At 34.3% G+C, this 17,642-nt stretch overlaps 1 protein-coding gene across 3 annotated transcripts; it reads left to right on the top strand.

Moving 5' to 3' along the window:
- The first annotated feature begins 11,165 nt into the window (after positions 1–11,165).
- LOC122047401 (protein WEAK CHLOROPLAST MOVEMENT UNDER BLUE LIGHT 1-like) lies at positions 11,166–15,859 on the top strand. Of its 3 annotated transcripts, none has more exons than XM_042608672.1 (3): positions 11,166–11,229; positions 12,311–13,663; positions 13,773–15,859. In XM_042608672.1, the coding sequence occupies exons 2-3, from the start codon at positions 12,365–12,367 to the stop codon at positions 15,702–15,704; spliced, it is 3,231 nt and encodes a 1,076-aa protein (XP_042464606.1). In that variant the 5' UTR covers positions 11,166–11,229; positions 12,311–12,364; the 3' UTR covers positions 15,705–15,859. The 3 variants fall into 3 exon arrangements, with proteins under 3 accessions (XP_042464606.1, XP_042464603.1, XP_042464605.1); XM_042608669.1 differs by having other exon boundaries at positions 11,172–11,229; positions 12,172–13,663; XM_042608671.1 differs by lacking the exon at positions 11,166–11,229 and having other exon boundaries at positions 12,101–13,663.
- Positions 15,860–17,642: the final 1,783 nt, after the last annotated feature.

Here is a 17,642-nt window from a genome sequence, read left to right as displayed (position 1 = left end):
AGTATATAACAAAGTTACACTAAGAATTGAAGAAATCTCAAATGTAAAATTTGAAGAGGCCAACTAAAACTTAGAACAAATTCATATTCAAACAATTGATTTTGTTCGAGGTAATAGTAATCAAGGGGGAGCTAGTAAAAACCTAAGTCACGAATATGAAGAAGAAGATCAACCTCAAGTAAATGAACTTACTAGAATTGTTAAGAGTTAACCCAAACCATCCAATTGACCAAATAATTGATGACTCAGACCTAAGAGTTCAGACTAGATCATCCTTTAGAAATTTAAGTCAAATATCTTTGATCTAAAAAATTGACCCAAAAACGATAGAAGAATCCTTACTTGACCTAGACTAGATCATAGTCATGCAGAAAAAACTAGCCCAATTTGAAAGAAACGAAGTCTAGGACTTAGTACCACCATCTAACAATAAAAAGATAATAGAAATAAAATGGGTATTCAAAAATAAGCTAAGTGAAAATGGAGAAATTATTAGAAATAAAGCTAGACTAGTGGCTAAAGGGTTTAGTCAAGTAGGAGAACTTGACTATGATGAAACATATACCCCAGTAGCTAGACTTAAGTCTATTAGAATGCTACTTAGCTATGTAACCCATAAAGGATTTAAGTTTTATCAAATGGATATTAAATCCACCTTTTTAAATGGGCTAATAAAATAAGAAGTTTATCTGGGCCAACCACCTTGGTTTGAAAGTCTAGATCATCTTGACCATGTCTTTAAACTTAAGAAAGCATTGTATGGTCTTAAACAAGTACCTAGGGCCTGGTATGAAAGGTTAACCTCCTACCTAATTTCTAAAGAATTCAGCCAAGGACAAATTGATCCAACTTTATTTGTAAAATCAATGAACCAAGATATTTTTATAGCCCAAGTATATGTAGATGACATAATCTTTGGTTCAACCAATTCAAAATTTTTACAAGAATTTATAACCTTAATGGAAAAAAAAATTTGAAATGAACTTAGTAGGTAAACTAACTTACTTTTTAAGTTAACAAATTAAACAAACTAATGAAGGAAATTATGTTTACCAACAAAAGTATATCAAGGAATTACTTAAAAAATTTAGAATGGAAAACACCAAGGAAATAAAAACCCCAATGACAACTAACACAACCTTAGATAATGACCCAAATGGAAAATCCGTAGACCTAAAATACTATAGAAGTGTGATAGGTAATCTTCTATACTTAACAGCAAGTCAACCTGATATTTTATTTGCGGTTAGTATGTGTGTTAGATACTAAATCTGTGCTAAAGAATCCCACTTAACTAACATAAAAAGAATTTTCAGATATCTAAAAGGAACATCAAATGTAGGAATTTGGTATCCTAGAACACCTAACTTTGCACTCATAGGTTACTCAGACTTAGACTATACTGGCTGTAAATTAGATCGTAAGAGTATAAGTGGTGGATGCCAGTTACTTGGACTATCACTTTCAGCTTGTTTAGTAGAAAGCAACATTGTGTTGCCTTATCTACTACTGAGATAGAATATATAGCAATAGGAGAATGTGTTGCACAATTGTTATGGATGATGCACACTCTAAAAGATTTTAATTTAAACTTTACAAATACAAAAGTACTAATTGACAATGTTAGCTCAATTAATTTAATAAAAAATCATGTGCATCATTCAAGAACCAAATACATCAAAATTAGACAACACTTTATCAAGGATCATATCACTAAAGGTAACATTGAACTCAAGTACATTGAGTCCAAGTCAAACTTAGCTGACATATTCACTAAACCCCTCCCTGAAAGTGAATTTAGCAACTTACGTTGACAATTAGGAATGCGTTTAATAGACTAGGACCACTATTTTCAAAATTATTTTTCAAATAATTTTAAAATTCTAGGGTAAATTTTGTTTCTTATATTTTTCTCAAAATTCCCTTATTTTTAGAATTTTCAAAATTAATTTTAGCCCTAGTCTAGATCAAATCCATAGAAAGCATGTTCCTATTGATTTAAGACTTAAGCATCTCACCAACACATTAAGGCTACCTTGTTTGTGTACTACTAAAACTTAGAAAGGGGTGAGATGCACAGACAAATTGCCTAAACTTAAGATGCTTATATCAGTGAATCAACATAAGTCTGGGAGTTAAATACCAAATTTATAGTGATCAAGTTAAGTAATCCAGTTTAGTCAAACACTAACTGGAAAAAAAGATTTAACCTGACTAACCAAGTGAACACTGTTATCTTCTAATAGTTAGTTAGTAACTAACAGTTAGATAGTTAAGGATAATTTATAGCTGATTAGATTATTTTGAAATAATATCAGGTTCAGGGGGAGGATTGATTTTTAAAATATTTCTAAAAATTATCTTCAAATCACACTTATACTTTTCATATATCCACCTTTGAAAATATGTGTTGAAAAACTATGTTATTTCTCAATTCATAGGTTTTGAAAAATAAATTTGATAACTGCTTTAATTTTTTTTTTTGCAAACTACTTTAAACCTTTTTTTAAAAAAAAATATTTTTGAAAAGTTTTACAAATTGTTGCAACACTTAGTATTTTAAATTTTATTCTTAAAAAATACTTTTTATTCTTGGAAAAATTTTATTATTGCAAAACCTAGCATTTTTAATTTTTTTTGGAAATTTTTTTATAGTTTTTTTTCCATGCTCAAAACTCTTAAAGTTTTAAAAAAAAAGATTAGTAGATTTTGACAATTTCAACTTTATTAGCCTTGTGAAAATTTTGATATAGAATGTTTTAAAATCTATTTTAAGATGTCTTTAAACAATCAATTTGAAACCTATTACAATTTTTGAAAACTGCTTTAAAAGATGTCTTTGAAAACGCTTTGGAAAAGTCTCTTTCTTGCAAAACTTATTTTTCACTTTTAAGCTTCTTAATAATTATTCTCTATATTTTACCATTTTGAAATGATAAGCGTTTTCAAAACTACTTTGAACGTATTTTAACATATGTTGAAAACACTTTGAAAAGCTTTTATGATTATAATTTTTTTTTAACTTCCCCAAGTAATTTTAAAAATTATCTTATTGTCAAATTTTTTCTGATTACTTTACTTAACACATTTTGTTTGCTTAGTTGTTTATTCATGTTTTTGATGAATGTCAAAGGGGGAGGAATAGGGATTAAGTTAGCAAACATCGAAAAGTTAGCAAACACCAAAATCCGAATAACTTAAACCACATCATTTGTCTATTATGTTTGCATTTTTTTCTAACTTAACCTAGGTTGTCAATGCATCAAAAAGGGAAAAATTATTAGTGCAATTTGCACTAACGGTCTAACTGACCGAATGTTTGGTAAATTGGTAAGTTAAGGTAAGTCACTGGAGGAGAGTGACCTTATGAGGGTGTGTCCCAGTTGAGGGACAATATGTAGGATCGAAAAGAATTTAGATATCTCCACAATGGTATGATATTATCCACTTTGAGCCTAAACTCTTATGGTTTTGCTCTTGGGCTCTACCCAAAAGGCCTAATGCCAATCGAGATATATTTTCTCTTATAAATCTATGATCTTTCCCATGTGTTTTCAATGTGGGACTATGTTTGTAACCTTGCAACCCTAACAATCCCCCCCTCAAACAAAGGACCACAAGCTTCCCACGTCCGATCCTCGACCCACTAGGTCTTCCTGCCCCTTGGCCCACCCGACCTACTAGGACTTCCTTGCCTAGCCGCAACTAGGACTTCCTGCCCGGTGTCTGGTTCTCTTGATCCGAAAATAGGACCCCCACTTTCTTTGTTCGAGGTCAATATTGTACCCACATGGCTTAATCAGACCATAGCTCTTGTACACAATCGGTGATTAAACCTTCTGTAATCCATGTTCTGATACCAATTGTAGGATCGAAAAGGATTTAGATATCTCCGTAATGGTATGATATTGTCCACTTTGGGTCTAAGCCCTCATGGTTTTGCTCTTGGACTCTACTCAAAATATCTCATGTCAATGGAAATATCTTTTCTTTTATAAACTCATGATCTTTCCCATATGTTTTCAATGTGGGACTATATTTGCAACCTTGCAACCCTAACACAGTAAGTGTCGGTCCAGTTTAGGTCTATTTGGGAGCCCTAAACTAAGACCTTGACTAGTTCCTGGTTCTGGGAGGACAGGAACTAATTACTACTCTTTATTATTAATTATTATTGTTCTTGTGTTGTAGGTTATTTGGACTAATATTGTTTTGTAGGACAAAGGAGAAAATTTACCTTCGGATGAACAATGTCCGAAGGCACCTTCAAACAATAAAGGCATCTTCATACTGTTTATAGAAGGCGCCTTCCATGGCTATGGAAGGCGCCTTCCACAAGATAAATTTTGGACGTAGTCTCGGATAAGTGTCGGGCTGTTCAGGATTAAATTTACCAGGTTGAAGGCATCTTCAATAGCTATGGAAGGCGCCTTCCAAGCCCTATTTAAGGCAGTCTCAAGAAGGCTTTGATAGAACACTGATATACGAGTTATTACGCATTCGTTTGAGCTTCTGACTGCTCCAGGCTTCTACTACAACTCTGCTGCAAAGCTATTTCACCTGATGACTGTTCCGAGGACTTTCGATCGCGGTCGGTAGACCGATAACGATACACTAGCACTCCCATTTTGATCCTTAAGTGTTGGTAACGAATTTTGTTTGTGTACTTAATTTCTACAAAATGACAAGTGCAGTGTGTTGCACTTGTTCTAATCCTTTTTGTACTTGATTCCCTCTTCCGGAAGTACCGGAAGAGATTTTTAGTGGATTACCCATCGGTAGGTTCGCGGGACCTGGGTCTTGGAGTAGAAGTTGTCGAAGGTGTAACAACCCAAATTTCCTCATTACGAGTCCTAATAGTACTTAAAAATATTTAGAAATGCTTTAAAAATATTCTAGAGATTTTTAGAAATTTTTAGAGTATTTTTATGCAATTTTTGGAGTTCGTTTGGTATTTTTACAAAAAAAAAACGAATTTAAGGCAAAAAGAGGTCGGGCCGAGGATCGAACCGGAGACCTCTAGTTAAGCAAAGTCTTAAGTTGTTTCAGATAACCAGGAACCCAGCAAGGCCGTGCTGATCAAAGAGAGGGCGAAAATAATTTAAGCAGTATTAGATAACAGGAATATCTAGGTATTAAAAAGGATAAGTTAAGAGAGGAAGGTTTTATTTTTGCCTTGACCTAAACCTCTTCCTCATCTCTCTCTTGCGTGCAACGGTGGTGCTCGGGCGGAAAACAAAGCCGAAGCTAGGGCTTCATCTCCGGCGGCTGGCCAAGGGTCGATTCTGAGAGCCTTCCACACCATCGCGATCACCTCGTCGAGGAGAGCGTGTAGATGTGAAGAAGTTGCTGAAATCTCAAGCTCCTCCGAAACCCTAGAAGCTGATTTCGGTTGTAAGTCCAAGAACAAGGGTAAGTGCTTCTCACCTGCAGTAGGAGTAGTTTCGGATTCTTGTTCTTCTTGATTCCCGAAGCATGCTGTGAAGGGTGCTGTGTTTTTTTTTAGTTGCTACCGTGAAGCTCAAAGAAAGGAAATGAATTGTATAGGGTAGGCATATAGTTTGGATTTCTTCATATTTTGGAATATGTTGTTTTATGAACTAGTATTTTCAGATTTTGATTTAGTTTTCCTCTTGGCTTCGGAACATGCTGTACAGACTTGAGGTTATTAGGGGGTTGAGAGTAATTCCGAGATTTGTCTTCTCTTTTCATTTCTGCTGTAGCTAGCTTAAGGAATTCTGTTGCTCTATAATAAAAAAAAAAACCTGGAATCTGCTTGTATGTGGAATATAGGTGTTCTATTAAACTCTTTAGAGGTGTATGAACAACCCTTTGGAGTTGCTGTGCAGTACAGGTTTGTGCCATGAAAGGGGCACGAACAGTTTCTTTAGTATGCAACCAGAATTTCTTTTGTTTCGTTACTAGTAACTAGGCATGAACAGCTCGTAGTAGAAGTGCAGATTTATTCTTTTGCTGAATTGATAAGCATATACAATTCCTCTTTAGTATGCAGTTCAGATTTTCCCTGTTTAGATTTCTACATGTTGTTACCTCAAAGGGCATGACCGGATCATTTTGAGCCTTGCAGGTTTCAGATTTGGTGGTTAGCCAGTGAACATGAAAATGGTTTAGTTTAGTTTTCTATATATTTGAAATGAATGTGAACAGTTTTTTTTAGCTTACTGTTTAATTGCCGAGGCATTCTTCGTATTAGAAGTATTAACAAGTAACAAGTATATTTTACTTAAAGAGGCTAGTACCCGACTTCTAAGGTTGTCGTTAAACAAATCCAGGTGATTGTTTCCGAGGTCTCGGCCCTGGTAAGACCAAGGTCTTTAACCTTGTAGGACTGGTGGCTCGCTACCTCAGTTTCTATTAGGGAGCGCGCAAATGGTACTAAGCCTGGACCCAAGAGATTATTATTTTGAAGTATAAAAGTATAAGTTTTGAACAAATGGAATAAGCTTCCCATAAGTTTAAAAATCAGCAAGCTTAGCTCTTTTATTCTTACATGTTTTAGATTTTCTTATTGCTATTAGATGAGCATGAGCAGCTTTACATGTTTAGCATTCCAGTCTGTTTTGATTCCTTTGCTATTAGATGAGCATGAGTAGTGTTTCTTTTAAAGCATTCAGTTTTTAGATTCATTCTTGTTCACATGCATATTCGAGTTTTGTGAGTTAGATAGCGCTTACTAAGCATCTGCTTATAGTTGAATTTCCTCTTACTGCAGATAAAGGAAAAGGAAAGCTATAGTGAAGGAAGGCCACAAGGAGGTGTAGATGGATGTGTGATGTCTGGACTATGGAAGCCTTGGGATTTTCTTAAAGAATTTATCTAAATTTTGTATTTAGATTGTTAGTGAAATTTAGGTGGATCATGTCCTTTTTGCATTGTTAGAACTATTCTTTCATGTTGATGGTTTATTCATAGAATATTTTTATGTATTTAGAATTTTTCCACTTAAATTGCTATGCACATTAGTTCCATTATTTGAGTTGTATTATTGATGCATGCATGTTCAGATTGATATATAGTTTTAGTTGAGAACAAATGCTTGAGTAGAATGTATAGATGAGTTATTTATGTTTTCAACTGTTACTTATTGCATGTTTCGAGTTTCTGAGAGTTTTAAGTGTTACTATCTTCATGTGAGCAACACTAGTTAAGTAAAGTTAATAGTTTAGTAACGTCCCACCCTCACAGACTAGTAGAGAGGAGGGTGGGATCGTTACAGAAGGCTCCGAACTAAGTAAATCGACTGTGTTTTCTTGTGATTTTTGTTTTCGATTTCTTATTTATTTTCCATTGGGTTCGCACTCGTAATTTTAAAAACCAGAAAACAAGTTTTTTGAAAATCACGTGATTCACCCCCACCCCCTTTCACGTGTGTATTGATCCAACAGTTACCTTATTTATTATTGTACCTAATTTTTAGATTATTTTTTATAAGGTTTCTCCATAAATTTAGAAATAAGAATCATATTATTATTATTACTACATGTGTCTATTTCTGCCTTGATTTAATTGTGCTTAACTTATATTTCTGATTTATCTGATAAACTATTAGATTAATATCTATTTCCACTGTACTATTATTATATTTATTTGTTATTTTTTAAAATATCAGTTCGTAAAATTCATAACATTATTCTCCCCCTTGTAACATCGAGTTCGATCTTACAGTTCTTAATTAGGTTTGTCTAGTTTCCAACTAAGTCTTCCACTGTCTAGCCTTGCTAAAACTTTTATTGTCTAGTTCCCAACTAGGTCTTTCAGTGCTAGTCTCGCTAGGACTTCCACTTTCTAGTTTCCAACCAGGACTTCCCTTTACCTAGTTCCACTAGGTCTTTCACTGCGTAGCCCCACTAGGTCTTTCATTGTCTGATTTTCAACTAAGACTTCTCTATGCCTAGTCCCACTAGGACTTTCATTGCCTAGTCCCATTAAGTCTTTCCACCAACCTGCCAAGTATTTGGTCCTACTTGGACTTCTCACTCACTTCTAAACTTCAAGATAATCTTGACTTGGACTCTTCACTTAACTTGATCAACCATGATCAAGTTATTTGGTCACACTCCCTTAAACATATTATTCAAATTAAATCATCAATACTCTAGACGTCGATTGCACTAACAAAAAATTTAGACATTAGAGTTTCTAATATGTTTGTTAAGTGTGTAGGTGTAAAGTAACTTCACAAAACAAATTCTGATAGGTCAAGAAAATCAAACACCATGCAAAAGAAGTCTTGTTGGGTTAGGAATACTAGTGTCCACTAGATAGAGGAAATCCTAATTGGTTAAAGAGACTAAACACCATGTAAAAGAAGTCTCATTAGATCAGCATAATCAAAAACTAGGTAAGGTAAGTCTTGGGTAACCAAGCAAAGTAAGTCCAAGAGAGAACTTTTTAACAAAGAAGGTTAGGGGGAGTCCTTCTATTTGAGATGTGGGTAGTCTCCGTACAACTAGGCGGTTGACTTGTCCAAAAAAACTACCAAGAGTATGAAAATTAAAGTCAGATATATAGTTGACAAAAAGTAACTATTTTGAATATAATTTTTAACTTATATCTGCTTGGACTAACTTTGTGTAACTGGAAAAGTTAGCTTCCGAGTGATCGAAAGGTTTGTAGGTCGACAAGAATTCTATGTGACCGGAAGTTATGTAGGCAATCAGAAGGGGAGTTGATGGAACAGATTGGATAAGATTTGATTTGATAAAATTTTGGTAACATTTCATTCCAAGCAACCAAATCATGACCAAAGTGATTTAAGGCAACCTGAGAAAAGGACAAGCATCTAGCTCCTAGTAAATGAAATAAATAAGGTCTAAGCGACTAGAATCTTTTGAGGGAACCACAATCCAAGTGACCGACTATCTCAGATGGCTAGAGCATCAAGATAAATTTCGAGCATTAGGTAAATGGAAATAATGAGTTCTAGAAGGTTGGATGCTACCCTAGTCGACTAGAGGGCTTAGAACAACACTTAGAGAGTGCTTGGTAGAGCTTCTATTAAGCATTTTTAAATTCTAACCACATGAAAGTACTTTTGAGTGTGTGAATGTCAACTTTTGTTTCACCTTCTGTAACTTTAACTCAAAAGTTAGAAACAAGAATTTGATATTTTTTTCTTACTTTTATTTTTTTTATGGTCTAACATTAAAAGTTGACATCTATGATCTTAATAAATTTATTATTTTATATAATTACCACCACATTTATGACTTTAATAAATTTATCATTTTACATAATTGTCACCACACTCCTGTGATATTTATTTTTTAAATACTATTTTATATTTTTATATAATTTGTATTTCTAGATTTTTTATACATATTTCTTGTATTTATATAAATTTTGTCATTTTTTATTAATTTGATATATTTTGTCAATATAAAAAATAATAATTTTGATATAATATTTAAAATATAATAATAATTATATAAACAAATAGTGTATCAAAATTATATTTAGATAATTTAAAAAATTAATTTATATAGTTTAAGAATATTATTGTTATTTAACTAAAAATTAAGCTTAAAAGTAATTATTCATCAAATATCCAATTTTACCTTGTATTAGCTTTTGACTTCTATTTTTAAATACTTCATACCTTAGCTTCTCACTAATTTCAAAATAATTTCTAAAAAATCACTTTTAAATAAGAAAATGGTTATTTAAAATAAGAAAATTAAAGAAAATCATAAGAAGAATACTCTGAATTAAAAAAAGTCTAGCAATGAAGTAAGTCTTTGCTTCGAAGCTCTGTAGTAAAGTTTCAATGGCTGATATGGCTTAAAATCTTATTGTTTGAGCTATTACTTTCTCTCTATTTGACATTTGTAAATTTATCATTCTTCTATCTCTTGCTAAAAGATTGTAAAGGGTTCTACGCCTCTGGACGGTTTCAAGAAAGGAAAAAAATAAAGGATTTCTAGGTGTGATTCATCTAACGAATCAATATGTCTTCGAGTAGCCGCCTGGGGTTGTGAACTACCTAAATTGACGGCCCCAAAGCACGTAATTCAATCCCACATGATCCACTGATGGATCATCAGTGGATCATGGTCATGATGTAGGAGCCTAGCGGCCGCTAAATCACTTTAAAAAATGTGTGATATGTAACCTTGCTTCTATGTTTTGTTTATTTTTATTGTGTTTATTATGCTGGTAACCTTGATATCAAAGCAAGAGTAGTTGAGAAATATACTTTCAAGTGTCAATTCACTCCTTCTAATTAGGTCATCTAATCACCAACATAAACATGTTAATGATTATGGTAAATAGGATTGTATATGTTTGTTTTATTTCCGCCTATTTTTTTTTATGACCTTGATATCCAGAGTAAATTTTGAATCAGTATTACTCATCTCATTGGTCCTAACACTATACTTCACCAATGGAGATCTAACCCCAAAATCCTTTTGCTCATCTACATGCCAATACACTGCCAAAATTATCCAGCACCTAGTTAGTCTCCTCTAAAAACTTTAATTATGCACCAATAAACTACAGCAATTTAGTGGTCCTTTGTTGTTTTTTTAATTTTATGTTTAGCAGAGTCTCAAAAATATTGCAAGTAGCTTGGCTTCTAATCCACTTGGCGGATGCATTCCCTCATCAAAAATAAACTTTGGGCATTTAAAAAGCACCAAACAAAATATCAGAATGGTATGGTGAAGAGCATATTGTTGTCAAACATTTAGTGATAAATAACAATAAGAGCACAGCTTCCATGGCTGAAGATAGTTTAGGCCAGCCATAATCAGTTTTCCCTTCTAGTTGTCTCCATTACACTTTCGCTACATTTTTTTATTTATATTCCTTCCAGTTGTTTCCGTTAATCACTTGAGCACAACAGAATTAATCAAATGCGCGCCTTTAATTCCACTCCAATCTCTGTTCAGTTCCCAGCTAAGCAAAATATTTTATGGCAGCGGCCTGGAGTTAGCTCCCTCCCAAATGTGCCCCGGCGCGGTTTGGTCAACCCCACGAGTGAGAAGAGAGGCATTTCGATGACGTCCGAGGGAAGAGGCGTGTCCAACCATGGCAAAGTAAACGAATAATTAATTAATCACGACCGAGTCCTGGCTAGGAAGAGTCAGGAGAAGACTAGCCAGCCCTGTTTTGTTCTTCGATCCTTGTTCCTAGTTAATTTTCTTTTCTCTGCTATCCATTACCGCGGTTTCGTCCTTCATCGACTTCCTGGCGATGGAAAAACGAGTAAGTCATCTCTCGCGTTTCATCATGTTAATTTGCTTCTCTTGCTTTCCTCAATTTGATCCTTGGAGTTGCTTAGCATGGATAAGATTTTGATGGCCGTTTAGGGGTGACAAATGTACAAAGATTAACAATAGTCAGGAACGGAAACTGATTAATTGTATGAGTTGATATCACGCAACTTTATTCAAGGCCTTCTGAAAGCTTCATGTTGTATGTTGCCTTTTGCCTTTCTTTAGAACGTGAAACTACCGATAGATACTTCTTGTTGTCTTTACTCCATTTTTTGGGTTTTCACTCTTTATTAGGAGTGTGACTTTGTTGATCTTTCCATCTCCTTGATGAGCTTCAAAACCATAGGATACGTCATTTATCAGACTTCAGGAATTTTTCGTTGAATAAAAACTTTGTTTTTGAATGTTTGATAGTTTACAAAAAAATATTGTGTTGCAACTCATATAAACTGAGTAAAATTCCCATATAGGATCACAAACAAACCTTCTTGCCTTCCTCTCTTCGAATTGGGATCAAAAACTAATTGGAAAAGTACTTGGGAGTTGCTTTGGACATCTTCAAGCTGTTCCTTCATCGACGTTTATTTGAGTTGGGATAGTTATACTTGTCATGGACCAGTGATAACCAGTACACAATTGACTCCATTTAATCTGATGGCCAATTGTGAAAACATACGACAAAAAAAAAAAAACTTTTATAGATCAGGAGGTCAGTTTAATGAGCTTGTATAACTCTTCTTGATGGTTTGTGTTGATGATTCTTGGGCTAATAGTTTGAAAGAATGTACGATAATAATTGTGTTCTGTTAATAGAAAAAATAATAGATTTACATGAGACTATTGTTTTGTCATTTGCTTCCATTTAAGAACACGTATATAAGGCTTATTAAATGTGACAAATATTTTAGTTTTTCAATTTTCTGGTTTGCAGTTTGACAAGGACGACGTATTTGGTATGGTAGTGTTGCACCAACGACATGAATTTACTTGGATTTATATGCATGATAATTTTTTGTGGCTACATTAGCTGAATATGTTTAACCTAATCTTTGTTGGCTTATTGTGCCAAGTGTGGTGCCATTTAGATGGATAATCTGTAAGTGGGCTGAACATATTCCTCAGTTATGGAAGAAGCAAGCACATTATCCATTCCGCCAGAATCTCTTCCATCTTCAGAAGAACTTGTAACTTCAAGTGTAGCTGACAAATATCTTGAGAGTACTGATCACTTTCAGGAGAAAAGTGTGGATGATACAGGGACAAAAGTTGAGCAACATTACTCAGTTCCATCAATGGACAACAAGTATTTGAGTGATAGACAGCATAAGAAAGGAGTAGAAGAAGTCTATTCGAATTACAAGCAGGAAGTTGCTGTAGAGGATTCCCAGCTATTTGTTCTGCAAAATTTTGAATATATCTCATCTGAACAAATTACTTTCACTACTGATAGACAGCACAAGAAAGGAGTAGAAGAAGAAATGGCATCAGTTGAGCTTCAGCAACATTTATCTGATCCTTCATCAGTAGACAGCAAACCTTTAAGTGGAGGAGTTGAGTTGACTAACAAGCAGGAAGATGAGGCATCCGCTCAGCTTCAGCAACACCTCCCAGATCCTTCATCTGAGAACAACAAGCCTTTAAGTGAACAAGTCAATGCCAATAACAAACAGAAAGTTGCTGTCCAGGATTCTGAACCATCAGTTCAGCAAAATTTTACATATATCTCAGCTGAACAAGTAACTGCTTCTGAAAGTCTCACTACTCATAGACAGCTTAAAGAAGGTGCAGAAGAAGAAGATGAGGCATCTGCTCAGCTTCAGCAACATTTTTCTGATTCTTCATCAGTGCATAGCAAACCTTTCAATGAAGATGTTGTACAGATACAAAAATTTGTAGATATCTCATCCCCACAAGTGACTGCTACTTTAAACGTGGATACTCGTAGCCAGCATCAAAAAGGAGACGGATCTCAGCAAAGCATTGCCAATGCCTCAATAATAGACATTGATAATGCAAATGCAAATGCAAAAGACAACTCTAGTGTACTAGATACTCCCGTTGGTGGTAAAGCTCTGCTTATCTCAGAAACTATTAAAGATCCACTATCTCATTTTTTGGAGGCACAAAAAGGTCTAAAGAGCATTTCCCCTCATAAAGGAAAAGCTTCTTCTAAATATGGTACCAGCGAGGACACTAAAAGAAGAAAAAGTGAAAGGAAGCCATCTCGGTTCCTTTCTGATCTCAGCCGCTGGAATGCTCTTGGAGAAACAGATAAGAAGCCAGCAGAGTTAACTAAATCCTTCAAGAACAGAGAAGTCACAAATAGAGGTATTGTCGACACAAGTACACAAGCTCCTGTTATGTCAGTTGTGAACAAATTTGGAGGAAGCTATGACTGGAGAGCTAATAAAGCACAATTTGCAGTAATAGTCTTTATGCTCTTTCTGAGAATGATGATGCTTATAACTTTGTTGAAATTTCTTACATTTTTTATTGCTCCATCATTAACATGTGGAATTTGGCTACATGCAGAAACAAAAGACTGCCAAGTTTGAACTAGAAAAGGTTCAAGGAGAAATTGCTAAATGCAAAAGACAATTAGATTTTTCTGAAGAGGCTAAAGTCCAGGTACTGAAAGAGATGGAAGGCACTGAGAGGTTAATAGAAGAACTGAAGCATAAATTAGAGAGAGCCAAGCAAGATGAGGCTCATGCAAGACAAGACATGGAACTGTCCCATCTAAGATTCGATGAAATAGAGCAAGGTATTCCCATTGAATCAAGCAATGTGGTTAAAGCACAATTAGAGGTCGCCAGAGAGAGACATGAAGCCATAATGACTGAGAGACAGTCATCGGTTAAGGAACTGAAAGATTTACAAGAAAAGTTGGTTTTATTGATTAATGAAAGAGATATTGCAATTAGGAAATCTAAAGAGGCTACTTTTGCTGCCATGGAGATTGAGAAGAAAGTAGAGGAGCTTACCATGGAGCTCAACTCAACAAAAGGTCCAGTGCAATCAGCTCGTGCTGCATATCTTGAGGCAAATGAACATAGAATTGGTGCGATCTTGGTACGAGATCAAGATTGCCTAACATGGGAGAAGGAATTAAAACAGGTTGAAGAAGAGGTTCAACAGTTTTATCAGCTGCTGACGTTAACAAAGGATCTAAAATTAAAACTAGATACATCCTCTGCATTGTTATCTAAAGTCAAGGCTGAATTAGTAGCATATATGAAAGCAAAATTGGAAGAAGAGTCTGAGGGTTTAAAAATTGATAAAATGTCAGATAATGAGGCAGAAACAAAGAGAAGACTCCCATTCACTGAAGAAACGGATCTAACTAAAAGGGAACTTGAGGAATTGAACAATAGAAAGAAAGAATCTGAAAACGTGGTTAACTCTCTTAGAGTTGCATTCTCAGACCTCAAGTCTGAGCTTGAAGCTGAAAAATCTGCTCTCGATATCTTAAAACAGAGGGAAGGCATGGCATCTATAGTCGTTTCTTCCCTAGTAGCTGAGATTGACAGGACAAACAAAGAAATCGAAGCAGTTAGATTGAGGGAAAAGGAAGGCAGAGACAAGATGGTGGAGCTACTCAAGTCATTGCCAAGAGCAGCTCAGGAAGCAGATGAAGCCAAATCTGTTGCGAAGATGGTGCGTGAAGAACTGCAAAATTCCAGAAACGAGGCTGAGCAAGCACAAGCCGCTGCAAGCACAATGCAGATGAAACTACATGCAACGTTCAAGGAAATAGAAGCAGCGAAAGCGTCAGAGAAGTTGGCACTTGCACAGGTGCAAGCACGTCAAGACAGTGTGCATCTCCCTAGCGGGGTTGGTGTGACTCTACAATTAGATGAGTACTTGACTCTTTGCAAGAAAGCCAATGAAGCGGAGCAGCTTGCGCGTGAGAAAGTGACAGCCGCTCACACAGAAATTGAAATGGCTATACAATCGCAGTTACTTAGCTTGAAGAGACTGAAGGAAGCATATAGGGAGATGCCACAACGCAAGGAAGCTTTGGAAATCGCTATGAAGAAGGCCGAGGAGGCAATGAGCGGCAAATTGGCAGCAGAACAGGCGTTTAGGGCATGCAGAGCTGAGCTAGAGCATCAAAGAAAAGCTAATGATGCAGGTAAAGCAGCTGTTGGACATCAAGCGAGCTCACTTGCGAGTGTTCATCAGAGAAGTGAAACAAACATGACCAGAAAACCAGAAGAGGAGTTAGAACAGCAATGGAAAGCTAGCAATGAAGCTACAAGTGTTGCCGTTGTTGGTCCCCAGGAGAGCACACATTCTAGCTTGCCTCAAAAAAGTGAAACAACGAGCAGCAAGAAGCAAGAAAGCGATGTTCTTGTGCATCCTGAGTTGGAAGATACTAAACATTCTATTATCGTGAACAAAAAGAAGAAATCAGTATTTTGGAAGTTTATTTTCTTCTTTGGCCGCCGAACCAAACACTGAACCAATAGACATAGTTGATGCATGGATGCCTGAGTGAAGAAGATTGCCATTTTGTTGTTGTAACGAGTTTCATATAATCTTTCCCTGCTGAATGTAAATGCCTCACAAATTTGACAATACAGACATTGATGAATTGTACACTCGTATGATTTATTGTGCAAGTAAATTGCTTTCCCCCCTCCCGATGTGACACCGCACCCCCCTTCCCTCCTCTCTCTCTCCCGGTCAAATGACGGATTTATCCTTTTTCTTTTTTATTTTTTAAAAATTGTATTTAATTTTATTTTTTAATTAATTTAATTTATTATTTTTTCATAATACTCATATATTTTTAATTTTATTTAAATTTTATTTAATTTAATTTTTTAATTAATTTTATTTATTATTTTTTTCATAATACTTATATATTTTTAATTTTATTTAAATTTTATTTAATTTAATTTTTTAATTAATTTAGTTTATTGTTATTTTCATTAATACTTATATATTTTTTAATTTTATTTAATTTTATTTTAAAATTAATTTTGATTATTATTTTTTAAATTTTGATTTAATTTTATTTTTAATTAAATTTGCTTATTATTTTTTTTATTTTTTCAAAACACCCTTTTCTTTTAAATTACGATCTTAACTTTTGACATATATTAAAATCTCCATTCCCTTTAAATTATCCATCTTCCAACCTTGACACATGTCAAAATCTATCATCCCTTTAAATTACCCCTCTTCCAACCCTTGACACATGTCAAAATCTTTCATCCCTTTAAATTACTTCACTTTTAACTCTTGAAACATGTCACTCTTTTTAAATTACTCATGTCAAAATCTTTCATCCCTTTAAATTACTTCACTTTTAACTCTTGAAACATGTCACTCTTTTTAAATTACTCATGTCAAAATCTTTCATCCCTTTAAATTACCCCCCTTTCAACCCTTGACATATGTCAAAATCTTTCATCCCTTTAAATTATCTCACTTCCAACTCTTGACACGTATCAGAATTTCTTACTCTCTTTAAATTATCCATCTTTCAATTTTTGATACATGTCAAAATACTCCTCTCCTAAAATATATAACTAAAAATAAACAAAAAATTATAAATATATAATAAAAAATTATTAAAAAAAATATGGATCAACAGCTTCTTTTTTTTAGCTTGAGCAACACATTTGGAGAACTCCTAAAAAAAAATTTATTTAAAAAAAATAAAACGGATAAAAAAATAGATTAACAAAAATAAAATAAAATTAATAAAAAATAAAACTTAAAAAAAAAATAATAAATTAAAAAAATATATAAGTATTGGTGAAAATAGTGAATTGTTTGAAACAGCTTTTTTTTTTTAAGGGTAAATATGTCATTTACAAGGGAGAGAGAAGGGAGGGGGGAGGGGATGCTGACCGTTGGGAGGGGGGAAAAGCAGCTCTCTTGTGCAAACTAATCTAATGGCGTAGCTGTCTTGAAAGTAATTATTACCAGAGCCATGTACCTTGTACCCATGAGGCCTCTATTCCTGAAAAATGAATGTGGTTTAGGCCTTCCCATCTTGTCGACTGTGTACACCATCAGTTGACTGTGGTGTTTGGTATGGACTGTTGGAGATCAATACCAAAATAAAAATATATGGATAAAAGTAATTTTCTCATTCAAGGATAGGATTTAATAGATAGAATTTAGAATGCGTGGGTGGGAATATTTCTCTCATTCATTGGATAAAATTTAATAGATAGAAATTAGAATGTGTAGTTGAGAGTATTTCTCTCATCTAATGGATAAGAATAAAATTTTTTGTAGATAAACTTAGTTTTTGATCAACTATATATCTTGTACAGTGAGTGCTATAAATACTCCTCCGGCATTTAATCATTCAACGAAAAATCAAAGTGTAGAGTTTTCAAATTGAAAGTTGTTCTTCATCTTTCCTTCTTTTCTCTTTAA

The sequence above is a fragment of the Zingiber officinale genome, chromosome 2B (assembly GCF_018446385.1).
Source record: "Zingiber officinale cultivar Zhangliang chromosome 2B, Zo_v1.1, whole genome shotgun sequence".
NCBI classification, from domain to species: domain Eukaryota; kingdom Viridiplantae; phylum Streptophyta; class Magnoliopsida; order Zingiberales; family Zingiberaceae; genus Zingiber; species Zingiber officinale.
Note: the sequence above shows the minus strand (reverse complement) of the source record. Positions and strands in the feature narration are given on the sequence as shown.

What these genes read in the sequence shown, in the direction of transcription:
- LOC122047401 (XM_042608672.1), top strand. Translation starts at nt 12,365, where the DNA reads ATGGAAGAAGCAAGCACATTATCCATTCCGCCAGAATCTCTTCCATCT. An exon ending in CTAATAAAGCACAATTTGCA is followed by an intron (nt 13,664 to 13,772) that starts GTAATAGTCTTT and finishes GGCTACATGCAG; the next exon opens with AAACAAAAGACTGCCAAGTT.